The sequence below is a fragment of the Glycine max genome, chromosome 7 (assembly GCF_000004515.6).
Source record: "Glycine max cultivar Williams 82 chromosome 7, Glycine_max_v4.0, whole genome shotgun sequence".
Lineage (NCBI taxonomy): Eukaryota > Viridiplantae > Streptophyta > Magnoliopsida > Fabales > Fabaceae > Glycine > Glycine max.
Genome location: NC_038243.2, coordinates 42,110,103 through 42,128,977, shown reverse-complemented (window position 1 = coordinate 42,128,977; position 18,875 = coordinate 42,110,103). Strand labels below are relative to the sequence as shown.

The 18,875-nt window shown below is 30.3% G+C and overlaps 2 protein-coding genes across 2 annotated transcripts; both read left to right on the top strand.

Moving 5' to 3' along the window:
- The first annotated feature begins 247 nt into the window (after positions 1-247).
- Positions 248-2,892, top strand: LOC100527659 (uncharacterized). Its single transcript, NM_001248657.2, is given in 2 exon segments — positions 248-615; positions 2,492-2,892. Coding segments are annotated over 2 exon segments (525 nt in total). The 5' UTR covers positions 248-351; the 3' UTR covers positions 2,753-2,892.
- Positions 2,893-13,421: 10,529 nt separating this feature from the next.
- LOC100783917 (gibberellin 2-beta-dioxygenase 2) lies at positions 13,422-18,199 on the top strand. Its single transcript, XM_003528556.5, has 3 exons — positions 13,422-14,016; positions 16,096-16,453; positions 17,639-18,199. Exons 1-3 carry the CDS (start codon positions 13,643-13,645, stop codon positions 17,906-17,908), a joined length of 1,002 nt encoding a protein of 333 aa, XP_003528604.1. The 5' UTR covers positions 13,422-13,642; the 3' UTR covers positions 17,909-18,199.
- Positions 18,200-18,875: the final 676 nt, after the last annotated feature.

Genomic DNA, 18,875 nt, shown 5'->3' with positions numbered 1-18,875 from the left:
TTTATTTTTTCTGTTCTTTGTCTTTTTGTTAATCTGTGAACGAATCGACGGCAAGAAAGAGCGCACTGCAGCTTTATCATATAATAACCGGACGATTAGCACCTTATCACAGAGTAACCAATAGATACTCTTTTATCTTTTTCGAAGAGTAACCAATCGATTCCTTTGGGCCTATTAGCACTTTGGGCCAAGATAAGGCCCATAGCAAAGGAAGAGTCTTTGTGCCCTTGCCTTCTTACTAGTCTTTCTCTTACAATCAGAGAAATTCTGAAGTCCGACACCGTTCCCGGCGACTCCGGCCACCGTTGGATTTCAATTGGTTCTTGTTTTTGAACGGTGGAGTAAAGAGGCATGGCTGACAAAGAGGAAGAGTCGGCAATGCCAAGGGACGCGAAGATTGTGAAGTCTTTGCTGAAATCAATGGGCGTAGAAGACTACGAACCTCGCGTCATTCACAAGTTTCTAGAGCTATGGTATCGCTACGTTGTCGATGTGTTAACCGATGCACAAGTCTATTCAGAGCATGCTGGAAAATCTGCAATTGACTGTGACGACGTTAAGCTTGCGATTCAGTCCAAGGTCAACTTCAGCTTCTCGCAACCACCCCCTCGTGAGGTAATACTAATTCATTCATAATTCTTCATTTATGATTTATTCATCTTCCTTTCCAATTGTTGTTCGATTTTGTTTCGTGTGCACAACATAAGAAATTGCGTGTTTCCCCAATTCTTGTATTTGCTGTCAAATCTAAACGTGTTGTTGATTTAATTGGGTGCGCTGATGGTTTGAAGTAACTTGCTGAACTTTGCTTGTTTACCATGTGATGATGGTCTTGATATCTATATTGCTACTCAATTAAAACCCACCAGAGGACTTGAAATTGTTCGCTTCTGTGACTTTGTAGAATTATATTTCATTGAATGCATTAGGTTTGGTAATTGTGTAATGTGTGTCAAATGTTGACCACACATGTAATGATATCGCAAAGAAATGCTAATCCTAATCAAATCATACATACAGGTATTAACATGTGCTAAAACTAATAGTTATAAGTGTTGCATGAGCTATATTTAACACTTCCCCTCAAGCTGGAGCATATATAGATCACGTGCACCGAGCTTGTTACTAATGGTAGAAAAGGGATTTGTTAACTGATGCTCCAGCATCGAGAATACTTGAGCCAAGAGGCAACTGGGGTGGAGAATTGATACATTACCTCATTTATGTGTTGTTTACCTCCTGACATTTTTTTTATTGAAAACTGAGTGATCAGGCATTCATATAACTTTGTCTTGTTGATCGCTGTTCAAGGGCCTTATAGCTCTGATGTACTCCCTAATTTCTTGCTGATCTCTGCAACTTTTACATTTTTGGGAAATGGGAACACTAAACTGTCCTATGATCTGCTCACCAGACATGCCTCTCAACTGTAGAAAGTATAGATAGCCAAGAGTTGTACCGGAGAGATGTATTGGTTTCATTGCCAATGTCATGTATAATATATCTTATAGCCAACTCTCTCACCTGTAAAAGTTTCCTACAAATCCACCTACCATTATTTGCTGGTTTAATACACCAGCAAATTCTTCTATTTTTGAGAAGCACTGCATGTAGATTACATACTCAGACTGAAGGACTTTTTGCAACCAGAACCCAGACATGTTGCAATATAGCAGCTTTATTCCACTCCACCGATGAAGCCCAAACCATCTTTTACAGGGCCGCAAATTTCCAACTTTCCCTTTGTTCTTACATCAGGGCCAGACCATAAGAACCCTCAACAGATCTTATCCATTGTCTTCAAATCAAAACCTGCACTGGCAGTAAGAACAAGGTACTCCAGTAAACTTGCATGCTAAAGAGGGCACTCTGAACCAGAATTTCTTACTTAACACCTAAAGTGCAGTTGTTTTGCACAAGTTTTCGGGAAGATTATTGGGTCTGTTCTAGACTGTGACTCTGACCAAGTTTGTGCAAGAACAAGTTTTTAACTGAGTTAACTCATTTTCCTCGCCTAGAATTGTAAAGTTGTATAATTATATAAGTTGAGTTTGACAACCATGGTACAAGAACCTGTGCTATATAGTTTTGATAAAATTGTTTTTTAAATTATCTAACTAGATTAAATAAGAAATTTCATGTAAACTATTCTTGTCTTCTTTTCTCTTTTGTGGGCTCTAGCTTTCTAGGCCCTCGCCTTTATGTATTACAGTTTTATTACTAGCTTGCAGAAATTAAACTTGTGCTAATTTTTAATTGTCAGCTGTTGGGAATTATGGCTGAGATAGCCATTTGCTAAATTATCTACAAAGTAGAAACATTTTGCTGATTTTCATTTTGTTAGTTACCATATCATGAGCTGCAATCTAGAAATATTTGCTTGCTTGAAAGGATCCCTGTCTCTTTGGTGACCCAATACCATCTGCTCTTTTCCTTCAAGCAATAATATGCCCCCTTGAAAGATAATATGTTTAATGTAATCACTTGGCAGGTGCTTCTGGAGTTGGCTCAAAACCGCAACAAGATACCGTTGCCAAAGACTATAGCAGGACCTGGTATCCCACTTCCACCTGATCAGGACACATTAATCAGTCCTAACTACCAGTTTGCAATTCCTAACAAAAGGCCTGCCGAACCTTTAGAAGAAACAGAGGATGAAGAAGCTACCATTCCCAATCCCTCTCAGGAAGACGTGCAGCCGAATCCCCATCAGAGAGTGTCATTTCCCCTGCCCAAACGCCAAAAGGATTAATTTGAAGTCCCATCCGTCACTAATGTTTTAGTGTAGCTCTTGTTTAATTGTTGTACAACAGTGTTAGCTACTAAAATCTATATAAACCGTAGCACGCTTGATTTATTGTGTAAAATCCACTAGGAAATGGTTTCCAAACGTCACTCATTCTGGTCAGATTATGTCTTATTATCTGTGGTTGGTTTCGAGACTTGCAAATTCTGTTAGAAATTCAATTTTAAGTATTTCTAACGAGTTGAAGTTTTTTACTGTATTCTGTCAAGTTTGTCTATAGAAAACTTGAGTTGTGCGTATAAGTGCAATTTCAATTTAATAGAGAACAAATTGTTAAAATTAATTGGACTTGTATATATGCGTCTGCGACTTATCCTATGTTGCAATAGGCAAATTCAAATTCAATCATGGCCGTAGCTGCCACTTTCTGTACACACTGTTTATAGTTTGTTTTGTTCTTGCATCAGAACAAATAAGGCATACATATTAGGGTTGCAATGTGAGATAATTTTGTTGTGACCCTAAGCTATTAAAACCATAACTTATTCTTATGAAATATGGGATATGGACTTCTTTTTTATGAACTATGCACTTTGGAGTAGGCTCAGCAGTGATACTTATTCTTAACATCTCCACTTGAGTTGGGCCGCGTGGACTTCTTGTATGATATGTTCACATACACCTCCTCTTTGCAATTCTAAGTCCTATTTGTATAAAAGCTTTACAAGGCATTCATACCAATTCTTTCATATTCGCACCAAAACATAAAATAGGAAAAAAAAATTAGTCTTATTATCTGTTCCTAATTTTAAGTTTCAAGTTTCAACTGCTACACTACAAATGGTACATCATGAATCAGAGTTGTTCATAAACCAATTTAATTGAATAAAAATCAATATAAAAAATTAAAAAAATATTGATTAGATCATATTTCGATTTTAATTTTAAAACTGACTCAATCCAATTCAAATTTTACTTATACATACATTTATATTTTTTATTTATAAAACTATGATGTCACTTGCGTTTATATTTTAATTTTTTATATATTTTTGAAAATATATTTAATTAAAGATATTTTTTAAGTAACTATTTGACTAAGATATATAAATGTAATTATTATGTCGTGTAAATTTAATTTTAACACTCTATATTTGAAGAGTATGTTACTATTAAGGTTTTGTTTGGATAAATTCTTCCATGAAGACTTATTGTAAAAGAAAATAAAGAGGTGAAATGAATTGATCTTTTATGATAAGCTAAACACAAATTTATATACGTAAATTTTATTGAATTTTTCTCATATAACTTCTCCAAATGCTAAGTACATAAGTTGATTTTAGCTCATGCAAGAAATTCAATTCATTTTATCCAATAAATATTTGTGGAAAAATTTATCTAGACAAAATATAACTGTGCAATAACTTATAGATGAGATATTTTATATTTTTAATTATTTTATTGCATTTATTATAAATTTTCTATTTATTTAATACTTTCTAAAAAAAATAGTAAGATTAAAACCTAAAATCGATCCAATCAAAACAATTTTAAGATTGAATTATAATTGGTTTAAGTTTCAAAATTCGCTAAGCAATATAAATAGTTTTTTTTTTGGATATAGACAACAAGTATTCTTCGTTGGTAACATTTTTGCTCGAAATAATCCTATCATAGATAACAACATAACTCTCACTTCAAATATTTAATCTAATTGTATATTCATTAATAATTTCTACACGAAATTTGTAACAAAATACTTTGGAGATGAATATTCATGTGTCTATAATGTGACACGTTTAATTCGTGGGTCAGTTTATGTTTTCGTAACATGGTAACATTTTTGTTAAGGTAAAGCATTATAAAATTTTAATTTATAATCCCTACCTAGTGGGGTCCAAACACTTTACAAACAAAAAGATACTTCTGTCCCCTGGTCAGCGGTTTTGGTTACATATTCGCAAATATTTTCTTTTTAATAGTAATGTTTCTTTTTTGAAGTTTTCTTAAACAACTGATCGAAGATGACATTTTTAAAAAAAAAAGTTAAACTAAATACATAATTTCTAAAAAAAATCATTTTTCGCAATCTCTTATGAGCTCATTATAATTCATCCATCATTAGTTTGCAATAGAAATGCTGAAGTGAGCTAACATAGATCATATGAGCTAATCACTAGCATTAATGTGAATATATTTGAATTATTCTTTCTGGTGGTAGAACCAAGACCTGATTCAGAGGATAATTTATGTAAGAATATATTATTGTTATTATTAAGATAGAGATATAAATATCAAAATCATAATATTTAAATTTTGCTATATCACATTTGGACCTGGTTGGGTTTTATCTGTAATTTTGTACGGTTGACGGGGGCGGTATGTGATATATTGATATTGGGGGTATAGGATAAATCAGATTAATTGGTGGTTGGGAGATTATCATAAGCCACTTGGTGCTTTAGTTTGATGTAATCTTTTGCTGAATTGGGCACCTCTAGTGCTCAAATTCTGTGGTTCAATAAATATTTTTGTGTTTAAATAAAAAATTGCATTTGGAGATAAGATAACAAGTTAACTTTCAAATAAAAAAAATACATGAGTATAAAATAATAAACATATAACGAGAATGAGAAATTTTAAGTAATAGCTTCAAAAAATATAGAAATATAAAGGCTTATTTGGATAAGTGAAAACAAACAAATAAGTTATATAAAAATATTTTTATGCTGATCGATTATAAAAGTGTAATGTTTTACTTCATTATGGTTTCCGTAACACAAAAAAAATGAAAAAAAAATCTAATAAAAAGTTATTTAACTTTTTCTAAAAAGGATGCACCAAAAATCATCTTCCAATCATGGCAATTGGCAAATGAGGAGTGATATCTCAAATTATGAGGTCCACAGAATTTGGAAACTTCTCTTTCCTGGCCTATTTCTCTTATAAGCAAACAGGTAATTAAAAGTCATATAATTTTTTTTATTCATTCATTCTTTGAAATTAATAATTAAATGTGTGACTTGAAAATGATGAAATGTGGGAGATAATAAGATAGGACCCGCAGTTACTGTCCAATGTGCATGGTAGTCACAAAGAATGGGCAGTGATGAGTGATGACAAGAACAGTTCGCCACAGCTGGAAAATGCCAGCAACTGGATGGAGCAGAAGTGGGGGATTCTCATTCTGTTGATGATGATGGACCTCACTTAACTAATAATTCAATTTATCATTTATCATCCATTTAGTATAATTCATTTTTTAATATCCCAAATTTGAATTTATTTCACTCAATTGGTTCGTCTCACCTTGAAACTAGGTCCATTTTTTTTTTGGCAAACTCGCCAAAAATTTCATTAACAAATAGAGTTACTTAAAACAATATTTCAAAATATTACAACTATTATTTTTATCTAAGTCTCTTCAGGCCTTAAACGAGTATATATTGTTTTGTCCTTGTCTCTCCAAGCCAATTACATTTAGTATTCTTCTTTTTTCATCAAACCTATTTATGCTCTTAGCAAATCACACATAAGGCTTGCAAGGGTAATCACACATTACATACCACCGGTTTGCTACAAGGAAAAGCTCACATTTAGGCACACATACCACCGGTTTGCTACAAGGAAAAGCTCACATTTAGGCACACAAAAGTAAGTAAGTATGTAGAGAGAGAGAGAGAGAGAGAGAGAGAGAGAGAGAGAGAGAGAGAGAGAGAGAGAGAGAGAGAGAGAGAGAGAGAGAGAGAGAGAGAGAGAGAGAGAGAGAGAGAGAGAGAGAGAGAGAGAGAGAGAGAGAGTTTTTATGATATATAACTATAAATTAAGTAGTGTCAAAGTATTTTTTTTTTATTACAGGTCTTATAGAGTATAGGCACACAATGAGTAAGTTTAAAAATGAGTTATTCTCAAAAGTTTACTGTTATATTAGATTTCATCAATTTTAAGAATCATAACATACTTTTTCTATCTATCATTTCCATTTTTATTTGTAAATTAAATTTCAAATTTTTAAAAGAAATTATCAAAATTATTATTTATATAAATTATTTATTATAAATTTTAAATATAATTTATATAATCAAAAGTTTTATTTATTATAAATTTTAGCAATATAAAAATAAACTTTTATCATGTACATTTGTACAGGCTCTACAATATTAGTTCACTAAGTAAACATCCTCAACTTTTAATTCATCTTAATCAATTCACTGATTATATTCACTTACGGTTAAATAACTAATGATAAAATAATGTTTAACATTGATTTTAAGTTAAACTTTAATTGTTTGTTTTTTATTTTTACATTTGACCTCATTTTTTAAGTTTGAAATCGAAAAGGAAATAGAAAAATTGAATAACAAGAACAGAAGATGTATTGTCTTCTTCAATTCGTGTGCGTCCCCATGACCATCCTCTTCAAACCAAGGTGATATTTTTATGGACACATTTTGGAAACACTCAAGAGATGGACCTCTGTTACGTTACATGTTAATCCTTTACTTTTTAGATTATTGTTTTTATAGCAATTATGATTCTTCGAAGATGGCATGGCTCCGGGCAATGGGCGTTGGCTACACAATAGAGACAAAGTGACGCTGTTGGGACTGTTTGATGGTTCCGTTGATGGGTGATGGCTTGGGAACGAAGACTGAGGAAATCTTGAATTTAATCTGAATGTATTGATAATATAGAATGTGCCTGTTTTAAAGTATAATATATAAAACGACATTCATATATAGGAAAAGTGAGCTTAGAAATATTACATCCTCGTACGTGTTTGATGCAAGTTTTGGAAAAATACTCATATGAATTGCCGATTATTAGAAATACAAAACTTTCATATTTCACTTCTCATTTTCATGTTAAAAGGTGGATATTTTACATTTTATGGGAATACAAGTTTCCATACTTCCTACATCGACTATCTCTTCCCTTCTTCATCATTTCATATTTCTTTTTCCACTTTCATTTTTTTCTTCTTTAATTTTTTAGTCAAGTATTCTGAAGTTACAATGTCAATCAAACATGTTCATGAAGATACTATTTCTTGGCATTATATTCCTAGGAATATGATTCTTCTGAATATAATATTATACATGAAAACAAACGTCTCCATAATTTTTTATATTATTATTGAATTATAATTTATTATGATAAACTTTGTTGAATTTTACATTAACTATTTTAAAAGCTATACATGAGATAATTTTTTAATGTACATGAAAATTAAACTATAGTTTTTTTAGTTTCAAAAACTTAACAAATAAGAAAAAGATTATTTAATATATATATATATATATATATATATATATATATATATATGGCTAAGATTATGTCAACCTTAGTCATTTAACATTTTAGGTTAACAAAATGATTTTTTACAATTTTTTATAAAGATTTATAATACAAAATTAAAAAATTAATTAAAAATATAATTTTAGTGCATGTTTGATTTTCAATTCAAACTACAATCACACAAATTTTAAGATAAATTTAACGGACAAAAACAAAAAAAGAAAAAAAGAAAGAGTCCTCGTCCGTTTAACAAATTTAAGTTTAGCCAAACATGCTATTGCTAAATTGTATACTTGATTCCAATTGAACACATCTTATACAAAGAGTGTGCTATCGCTAGCTTTTGATTCCGTCTCGTGTATTAATAATGGATGGGCAAAGAGGACTATGTCTGGACCCCTGTTTACCAAACCATAGCCTAGAAGGAGAACCCTAACTGACCAGCAAGCAATGTACTTGTGAACTCAATCAATTATAATTATAATAATATCAAGTTATCAACAAAGAATACCATATTTCTTTATGAAAAAATAACCTGGGGCATTGAATTGAAAGTTGAATATTAGAACCACAACCTGACACTGACCCATCAAAATAAAAATAAACTAAGATAAACAGTGCATGTACCTAGTTCCAAGTTACTTTAGACCCGTTAATTAACATGAACGTCAAATAGTGGAAGCAACAAGGAACCTTCTCCCTAATACTGGTTTATGTTAATTTTTTATTATAAGTATCCAAATAGCATTTGGCTTCCAAGTATTGGATAATCTACTTTAGTGCATTGGAAAAAGCAAACCTACCCTCTTATACAGTCAACCAACAAATTAAATTAAAATTTGCTAGCTGAAAGGTATGTTTACTGTTTAGTATTGGTTGGAGACCTCCTAATTATCATAAGAATTAGCGATTGTTTTTTAAATCCCAACCGTTGGTCAATTATTGTCCTCTTCGATAAACCTAACTCTGCACCGCAGCTGCGTTTAAATACCTTTTAAATATAAAAAAATTTGAGTAAACGCTCCATATATGACAATAATGTTACTCTTTAAGAAATAATATTTAATTCCATTATAAAAAAACACAAAGTGTATTTTAATTTCTATTAACAAGACTTAATTTGATTTTGGTTATTTAATAAAAATAGTTTTGAATTTCGTATATTTTAAAAATTTTGAAAATAATTCTTATCATTATTTAGTAAAGACTTGCATATAGCTGTAGATCCATAAATTTTTTCAGTGGAGTCAAAAAATAGTCTAATATTTTCTCAAATAAAAAATCATATAAGTTTTATTAAAAATGATAATAAAAAAATTAAAAATAATAAAATTTAAAAGAATAAAATAGATAAAATTAGTATCAGTTTATTCTCTCTTTTATCTTTTATAGTTATTTATATTCATCTTATTAAAAAAATTATCTTGTGAGAATAAGATCTATTTTTTATGAGGAAAATAAATATTTATTTAATATATTCAAGAAAAGAAATTATTTTGCTGGACAATTGCCCCATTAAACTTCATGTAAATCCGTCGGTGCTTGCATACTTTTGTCTTGTTTTGGGTTTTTGCCCCTTTCATCCAAAAAAACAATAAAAGAAATGACTTGTCACATTATTGTCATTGATGCTTTGTTTAGATAAAGAGAGAGACTATAAAAATAGAAGAGAAATAAAGTTTTAAAAAAATAGAGAAAATTTTCTCCATTTATTTAGATAGTGAAAAAGACAATAGTAAATAAATAAGTTATATAAAAATATTTTTTATTAATTAAAAAATTATGATTTTACTTCATTATTTTGTTTTTAATGTAAGAAAAATCATACTAAGAATGATACATATTTTATATGAATTTACAACACTAATTAAAATTCCTTGTTGAAGATATTGTCAAATGTACCAAAATCTCCTGTGTTCAACCAATTCCTCATAATAGAAAACTAAGTCTTCGTTCATTTGATCATAAACACAAATTCTAAGATTTTTTAATAAGACAGACCCATGAAAATTGAATTACCAATGATAAAAAGAGGACCTAGACACACTATTAATTTATCTTAAGTACCTTACCTCATGGACCCAATGATTACACCTACAATTTCTTCCACACAGATCAATATTAGATTTCCAAAATCCATTAGCAGTCAGATTATATTATTAGTGAATTTAACTTTCATTAAATAAATCATAATATTGGTTTATTTTTGACAAAACAAAATATCACAATTGATTCTAACCCATAAAATTTATAGAAAAATTCTAATACATAACATAAAAACAATATGTTAAAAAGGTATTTATTTGTTTTTAAGAAATAAAAAAAATAAAAAGAGATAAAGTGTGTTGTAGTAGGTCCCACACAATTTTTTTTCCTTCCAAATAAACAAAGAAAATTTATTAGTTCTATTTTATTTCCCTTTTTTTTGGATATTTCTTTCCTGTCTATTTCTACTGAAATGAACAAAGGATAAGTGATAACAAGAATAATGTAAAAAAAAAAAAAAATCTTAGGCATTACTAGAACCAAGTTAATTCAGCAAATTATTTTTTCAAAAATCAAAGCTAAATGAAGTTATATTTGTATAAAATAACTAAGAACATAGTCTAAAAAATATGTCCAAGACCTATTTCTCAGTACAATTTTTTTGTGTGCACTATAATGATAATAATGAGATTTAGATCTAAAACTTCATACAGATTACTTAAAATTTCTATCATTTGGTCAATCTTATCGGGTTTTCTTCAGTACAAGTTATGATACTATGTTTATGGAGCATTTGATTTATGAATCATATTAATGTTGCTTTTTAAGATTTGGCAACTAAATTAATATTAATTTTTTAAACCTAGATGGATGGTTCTTGTATATTCAAAGAATAAAATAGCTATATATGTCCTAAGAATATTCTAACTTGTTTATACTTTTTTTAGGATTGTTTATAATTAATTTGTAAGCTAGAGGTCGCAGTCAAGTTTAAAATATCTCCAGTTGCGCGAAACCGTGTATATTTATCATTTTCAAATCTCGCAGCATCATGCACTCACTTGCTCCTCGATCTTTTATAGTATCACATCAGTATACTTTATACATTAAATTATTATTATGCAGTCCAACGTATAATGTTATAAGTCAAAGAAGATGAATGACAAAAAGACTATTGTTTTCTTCCATCGTAGTAATTATTTCACTAATCATACAAAATGTAAATAAATTCACTTTAATAGAGGAAGCCTGGTATTATGCTTAGAAAAGATTAATTATTCTTCAGAAAATGATTCCTTTCAAAATTTTGTTTTTATAAAGTTTTTTGTAATTTGAAGTTTTGACTCTGAAATAAATGAATTTAAACACGGCTTGGAGATGCCGGGATGGGCCTTTTAATTTTCATATTTCACAAACAACTGGTCATTTTTCACTCAATTGGAAATTCCATGATTGAGATATTCAAAGAGGAAGAATCCTAAATGTAAAGATTGCATCTGAAAGGATGCAGATGCTTCACGGATTTGGGTACAAATAGGGTAACGAAGAAAACGAAGTATAAACAAACCATTGAAGTGTTTCAAGATGAGGGATATATGCATATAGGTGTAATAATATTTCAAGTTGAAAAAAATGGGCACCCTGATGACCCTTTAAAGACATGTGAGTACTCACTACTCAATAGCACAAGGATTTGATAGGGGCGTGTAGTATTGTTAGCTGGCCTTGGCATATAATTAGGGTGACCATAAACAGCAAAGCTTGGTCCTATATGATATCGATTCTGTGGGAACGGGAAATTAAAGCCACCTATTTAAAGCAAGTGTAGATGGAAATTGGAAAGGCTAAAACCACCATAGTTTCAACTTTTCAAAGGCACAATAAAAGTAAACAAATTAGCATGAATGGAACAAACAGGTATGTATTCTAGAAGTAATATTTATTAATTTTGTTTTTTTAGCTTCATTTTGTTAAACTCAATTCTTATGTATTAAGTAATATAGATTTGGGTCCTTGTGGGATTTATTATTAGAAAAATGTTTATTTATGAAATATGATTGTTTCAAGTCATGTATTTTCATGTTCACCTTCTAATCATCTTTGTATTCATTTGAATAGAGTTTTTTTAGTCAAATAATTTAAAGAATATAAATATTATTTTTTTTTGCACAGCTAATTACTTTGATTGGCATTTTAAATTTTTACTTTTTGTTCCAATTTAGTTTCTTTATCCTTTCTTTCTTATCGGTTATAACCATTTTTCACTAATATTAAAATTAATAATTTGATAAAAAAAAAGTTTGACCGAAAGAAAAAGATGAAAGGATAAAAATATAGTCAAATTAAAGAATCAAAATATTAATTATTCTAAAAAAAAATCTTTCAACAAACTAAAACATTTGGCACGTGTAAGTGAGAAAGTAAAAGAAGGACGAGAGAAAGTGTAGTAAGTCAAAAAGACAATAAAAAAAGGTAATAAATGAAAAGGACGATTTAGACCGGTAAATACTACTAACTAAAGTGAAAAAAGCAAGAGCCTGTCAAGAAAGTGTGAGCAATGTCAACGTTCTAGTGTGGGAAATGGGAATTTTGCAAGTTGTACTTCATTTCGAAGTATAAAATTAAAAATTCACTGTCGTCCAAAGATAAAAGGAACTACAAATTTCACCATACCCGTTCAACAATTAAAAAAAATAAAAAGAAACTTTTACTTATTTAGTTAAAGTTTAATTTTGATACAACTAATTTTATAATATTTATTAATTTGAAATTATTTCTATGTATAAATTTTAAAATAATTATATAAATATTTTATAAGATTAACTGATTAAAAATTATTCTATACATGAATCTAAAATAATTATAAAATTGAATAATCTTTATTGAATGACATTATATAAAACTATATAATTAAATTTATAAACATTATTAATATAAAAAAACTTACATTATCATTTAATTAAAAATTACTATATCTGTGACTTTTTAGAAGTTATTTAAAATTATAAAAGTCACAAAATTCCTAACAATTTGCTAGTATATAATTCTTCAACAATAGTAAAAAATATAAAATATCAATGAAACAATTCATAATGACTTGTATCTTTTAAACAAATGATTTAGAATTTAAATTTGAACCCCAAATATAAAAGTAAATTATATTAAAAAAAATATTCATATTTATTCATGATTCTTGACAGAAATTAATTATAATGTATCTAATAATAATGATTATTTTATATCAATAACATCTAAATAAAATACTCCCATATAAAATAATCTTTGGTGCTTATAAATTTATTATTATTATTTACATTTTTGCATATTTTAATCTCCTTCCTCCTCCCATGGATTCTCTCCGATTCTTGCTGCCTAAATACCCCCACGATCGCAAAGTCACATTTCTCCACCTTCTCTTCTTAGTCTTTCGCATATATATTCTTTATCCCACTCCCCTTTCTTAGTTCTTGCTACTTTTCTTTCCTCCTACACCCCACCATATTCACCAAATTCTTCAATATTAACATATTCGGCTCCAACTTCTATACCAGTTTTTTTTTTTCATTTCCCTTTCACTCTTTTTGCTTCAGAGAGAGGAACACAAACACAAACATGGTGTTGGCTTCCCCAAACCCAATAAGGAGCGAAGGGATTCTACCCAGTAACGAGCTTATTCCCGTTGTGGACCTCACAGCAGAAAGGTCAGAAGTGGCAAAGCTCATAGTGAAAGCGTGCGAAGAGTACGGTTTCTTCAAGGTGATAAACCACGGTATAAGCCACGAAGTGATATCAAAAACCGAAGAAGCAGGGTTTAGTTTCTTCGAAAAACCGGTGGCAGAGAAGAGAGTGGCAGCACCTGCATATGGGTGCAAGAACATAGGGTTGAATGGGGACATGGGTGAGGTGGAGTACCTTGTCCTCGGTGCCACCACTCACTCCATTGCTCAGATATCCAAAACTGTATCCACTGACCCATTAAACTTCAGGTATGAATATGATCCATCCAGCACTTATTATTAGAAGAAACGTACGTATGTTCTATCTGTCTCTGTCTGCATTTATATCATTTATTGCACTGTTGCTTTCCTATTAACTGTCCCACGGATATATTATTATTATTATTATTATTATATCTTCATCAGATTGAGCAGATCACGTTACTCCAAGAAATTACTCTTCATGGATTTTCATTGTTTATTTTTTAAAATTTAATTGTTAACATTAAGGACTATTCAATTATAATCATTAAATTTCAAGAGTTACTTCTATTTTGGAGCAAGTGAATTTCTCCTGAATTCTTAGATATCAATTTTCACTCATATTTTTAATTTATGAAAAATAAAAATAAAATCTTAATTATTTGTCATCATGTGAAATTTGATTGAGACAATGTGGTTGATCATGTAATAATTTTCCGTCTGCATGCCCCATGTAATCTACTACCAATAATTTTCATTTCAATAGCATTGTGAGATTTCATACATAATTAAGATTTAAGGTTGAAAATTAACTAATAATCATGTAAAAATATAAACGATTCCGTATATTTCTTTTTAATTTTAATCGTTTAATTAATTTATTTACTTGCGTAACAATAATGAAATTTTAATCCAGATCTTCACAAATTATCGAAATTTCTCGTTATATACGCATGGTGAACCATTAGGGTTAATTTAGTAGTAGAAAGTCTGAATATTCACACACACAATGAGTAGCTCACTTAAATGAATTAGTATTAACTTCCATTTCGGGATTAGTTTTTTAAAGTTTTTTTTTTATCAAGCAATATTAATTATTAATTTTTTACTAAAATTTTAATTAGTAGGTTAGAAATAAAATGACATGTAAAGTTGTTTGATTAAAGAGATAATGAAAGAGATAGAGAAATAATTAAAAATAAGTAAAAAAAAATAGTATAATTAAGTCCCATCATTTTTAAACTTATTTCTAACTTACTTTTCCTCTATCAAACACCTAAATATTATATCAGTTTGTTTAAATTTATTTTTTTAAGAAAATAATTTTCTATTTTTTAGTATATTTGTCTGAATTATTTTATTTAAAAAAAATTTACTTATTTTAAGAAACAAATCTTATCTACTTTTTAAGAAAATATTTATATAAAAACACTTATTTTAAAGTTATTTTTTAAAAATTTAAACAAACTTATCTATTATTTTGATACTAATCTTATTTGCATTTATCAAACCAAACACAACAAGGTAATTTAAGTTAAAATTAGAGTTAGAATAATTTTGTAAAGGTGAGATCAAATATATATATATATATATTTGGACGTTGCACATGGGACTACGGGGAAGGGAGAGGTACTCCTAGGAGTTGGGACGGTATGTCAGACACTTCACCTTTTCTCTTGAAAGTTCTGGTCATGTCAACACTCATCATACACCTCCTGCGTTGTTATAATTCATTTTCAAAATAAAAATTAGATAAGCAATGCCAGAGAAAGTACCGTTTAGAATGAGAGAAATGTTTTCGCTTGACAGAAGAGAAATTCTATTGCATTATTGTTGCTTCTAAATCCCCAACGTATACACTGTTTAGACGAATGATAAATAATGCCCTTTTTTAAAAATTGATTTTTAAATCAACAAATATCAAATTCGTTAATAATAGTAGTACCAAAAATGTTAATAAAATTATACTAAAATACGTCCAATCAAATTCCAACAAAAAGCTGAAATCAAATTAAAAAGTAGAGAAAAGAATTCTCAATAATGTCAAAAAAGGGTTGTATTTAATTCTCTAAACTGAATATCCAAAGATAGAAATGAAAGAGCAGATAGATGCAGTGAGTGGATCAGGCCCAGATTGAGTAGTGGCACAAGCTAGCACAGCTTCAGAAGAGTTCAAATTAAACCCATTCTGTGCGGCACTGCACTTTCACAGCAACCTAGCTATGGTAGGAGCAGTAAAGTGTGTCATAATTGCTAGCCAATTAACACTTGGTGGACACAAACACAAACACCACTTGTTTGAAAAAAATGCAAGAGAAAACTAAGTACTAACTAGTGTGTGATTGCACTTGCACTTGCACGTGGCAGCTCTACATTGAGTGCATACACAGAAGCAGTGAGGGAGCTGGCATGTGAGATATTGGAACTAATAGCAGAGGGCTTGGGGGTCCCGGACACTAGGGCATTCAGCAGGTTCATAAGGGATGTTGATAGTGACTCAGTTCTCAGGCTCAATCACTACCCACCTATAATTAACAAGGACAAGGACAAGGACATGTCACAATATAGCAAGGTTGGTTTTGGAGAGCATTCTGACCCTCAGATCATAACCATTCTCAGATCCAACGACGTGGGTGGCCTCCAAATTTCCCTTCAAGATGGGGTGTGGATCCCAGTTACCCCTGACCCCTCAGCATTCTATGTGAACGTGGGTGATGTACTAGAGGTACGAATGTTTTCTTATCTATCAACATTGTTGTGCTTTAATTATTAAGTAATTTAATTTTTATGATATTTATTTAATTTTTTTTTTAACAATTACGTACTAGACCATAATAATCTTCAACTATTTTTAATATTTTTTCCTATTAGTGTGTATTATTAGACATTATGACTTGTGATGTTTAATGTTAATTGTTTTAACCCCACACACAAACACACAGCCTTGCCATGATTCGTTTTGCTAAACAGAACAAAGGGGTGGGTGGGGGGCCGGTTCTGCATGCTGGCACGGAAAGAGGAAAAAAAAAATCTTAAAGAAAGCCCAACTTGATGGGAACTGAAATGACATGGGAATCAATGTTTTTTTTTTTCTCACTGCAACCTTGAGACTGAATTTCAGTCAAGGTCCTTTCAGTTCTGAATCAATATGTTGAAACTGTGTCTACAATAATAACTGCATACGTGAATATTTAATGTACATTCTAACACCATGATGAAATATTTTAAAATGAAACAAAGTACTAGAAAAAAGTATGGGAGAGAAGAATAAGTAAAAAGTAAATAGATTTTTTAAGTTGATTAGTTTGACAGAAGTAGAAAAGAAGTACATAGATTATTTAATGGAACTGGTAGTTTCATCATTTCAAGTTTTTAATGGAACTCACCAAAAAAATTTGGCGGCTCTCCCACCCAAATCTCTTCACCCTGCGAGATTATTTATTTTTATTGTTGATCTCACTGAACTTTTTTTCTTTTTATCACACTTCTCTCTTCCCAAATAATTAAAAAAGATGAAACTCTCTCACACTTTCTTCTCACATAGTGTATGTGAGAGGGAGGAAGAATTATGTGACTGATGATGAATGAAAAATAAAAAAAATAAGAAAATTAATGTATTAGTGAGATAAAAGAAAAAAAAAAGTTCATGATCATAATAACATCAACATAATATTTAAAATTTAATATCTAAAATTTGATAATTCCAATCCTTGTCTCAAATTGGGCCCATTATGTGAATTGATGTTGTGTATTTACATTTTAATCAATGGAATAAAATGAGAATTTGATGAATCTTGGAGAAGTGGGGATTGATTGATTGATTAAAGAATAAAAGCATGATGACAAGTTTGGTACAAGAGTTGGAACAAAAATGGAAGTGATTGATATGGTGTTGTGTGGTGTTAACAAGGTTATGACAAATGGAAGATTTGTAAGCGTGAGACACAGGGCTATGACGAACTCATACAAGTGTAGAATGTCAGTGGCATATTTTGGGGCTCCACCCCTCCATGCTACCATTGTTGCTCCCTCAGTTATGGTCACACCCCAGAGGCCCTCTCTCTTTCGACCATTCACTTGGGCCGACTACAAGAAAGCCACCTACTCTCTCAGGCTTGGAGACACACGCATTCAGCTTTTCACAAATAGACTAACCACTAATCACCACCCAAAAGTCTAGTTTCTACTTTCTACCAATACCAATATCTCCTCGTCTTTATTGCTTTCATGTCTTTGTTTTCGTGTCCTTCCAAGGTGGTGTGGTATGCTTGCCTAAATGTGACAACAATTTTTCTGCACAGGCTCATGGAACAAGTTAACTTGACAAGGCCAAGACAAGTTACTTACTGTAGACTGGGTTGTTTAATCTTCAATTACAATCTCTCTCTCTCCAAGTTTTGTGATTCTATTTGCTATTTTTATTTTGTTACTTAATTTCTGATATAGAGGAGTATTATCAACATTTTTATTAACATATTCTTTCTATTTTACTTTTTCTTTATTAGTTAAAGTGTGTATTTTCTTGTCACGTCTACACTTGATCAGTGTTCATATCAACACTAAGTATAGGTGGTAAAATGGAATTGATCAGCTAAACTGGCTCGTTTTACACATTTTTTTAGGTTGATTGGGTTTTGGTATGTAACCCACTAACCTATTTTGGCTTGTCCCATTTAGACTTGCCAAAAAATGACTCGAGTTGAATTGGTTAACTCCTCAAACTAATATTTTTTAATTAGATAAAAATAATAAAAAATATTTTTTTTAATCAACCTAATAATTGATATATTGATAGGATGAACTACTTTCTTCCACCTATGATATATAAAGTGGGCAGCCCACCCTATCTCTATTTTTGGTGGATTGGTGACATGCAAGCCGAAACAAGTTAAATAAGTTGGTCTAGTATGTTTCTTCATCCTTAATACTAATAACATCCTAATGCAAAAGCTCAATTTAAATTTTTAACTCTCTGTTCGTCTCTTTTAATCACATATGATTTAAGAATACTCACTAATTTTTACTCCAAATGTAAAAACTTGAGTTTTAACTTACTTTTAAAGGGTACACCATTTTATCTCTCTGTTCACATAAGAACTTTCATTTTAACTTAAAAATATTTTTTTGACAGTTAAATAACCTTGGTT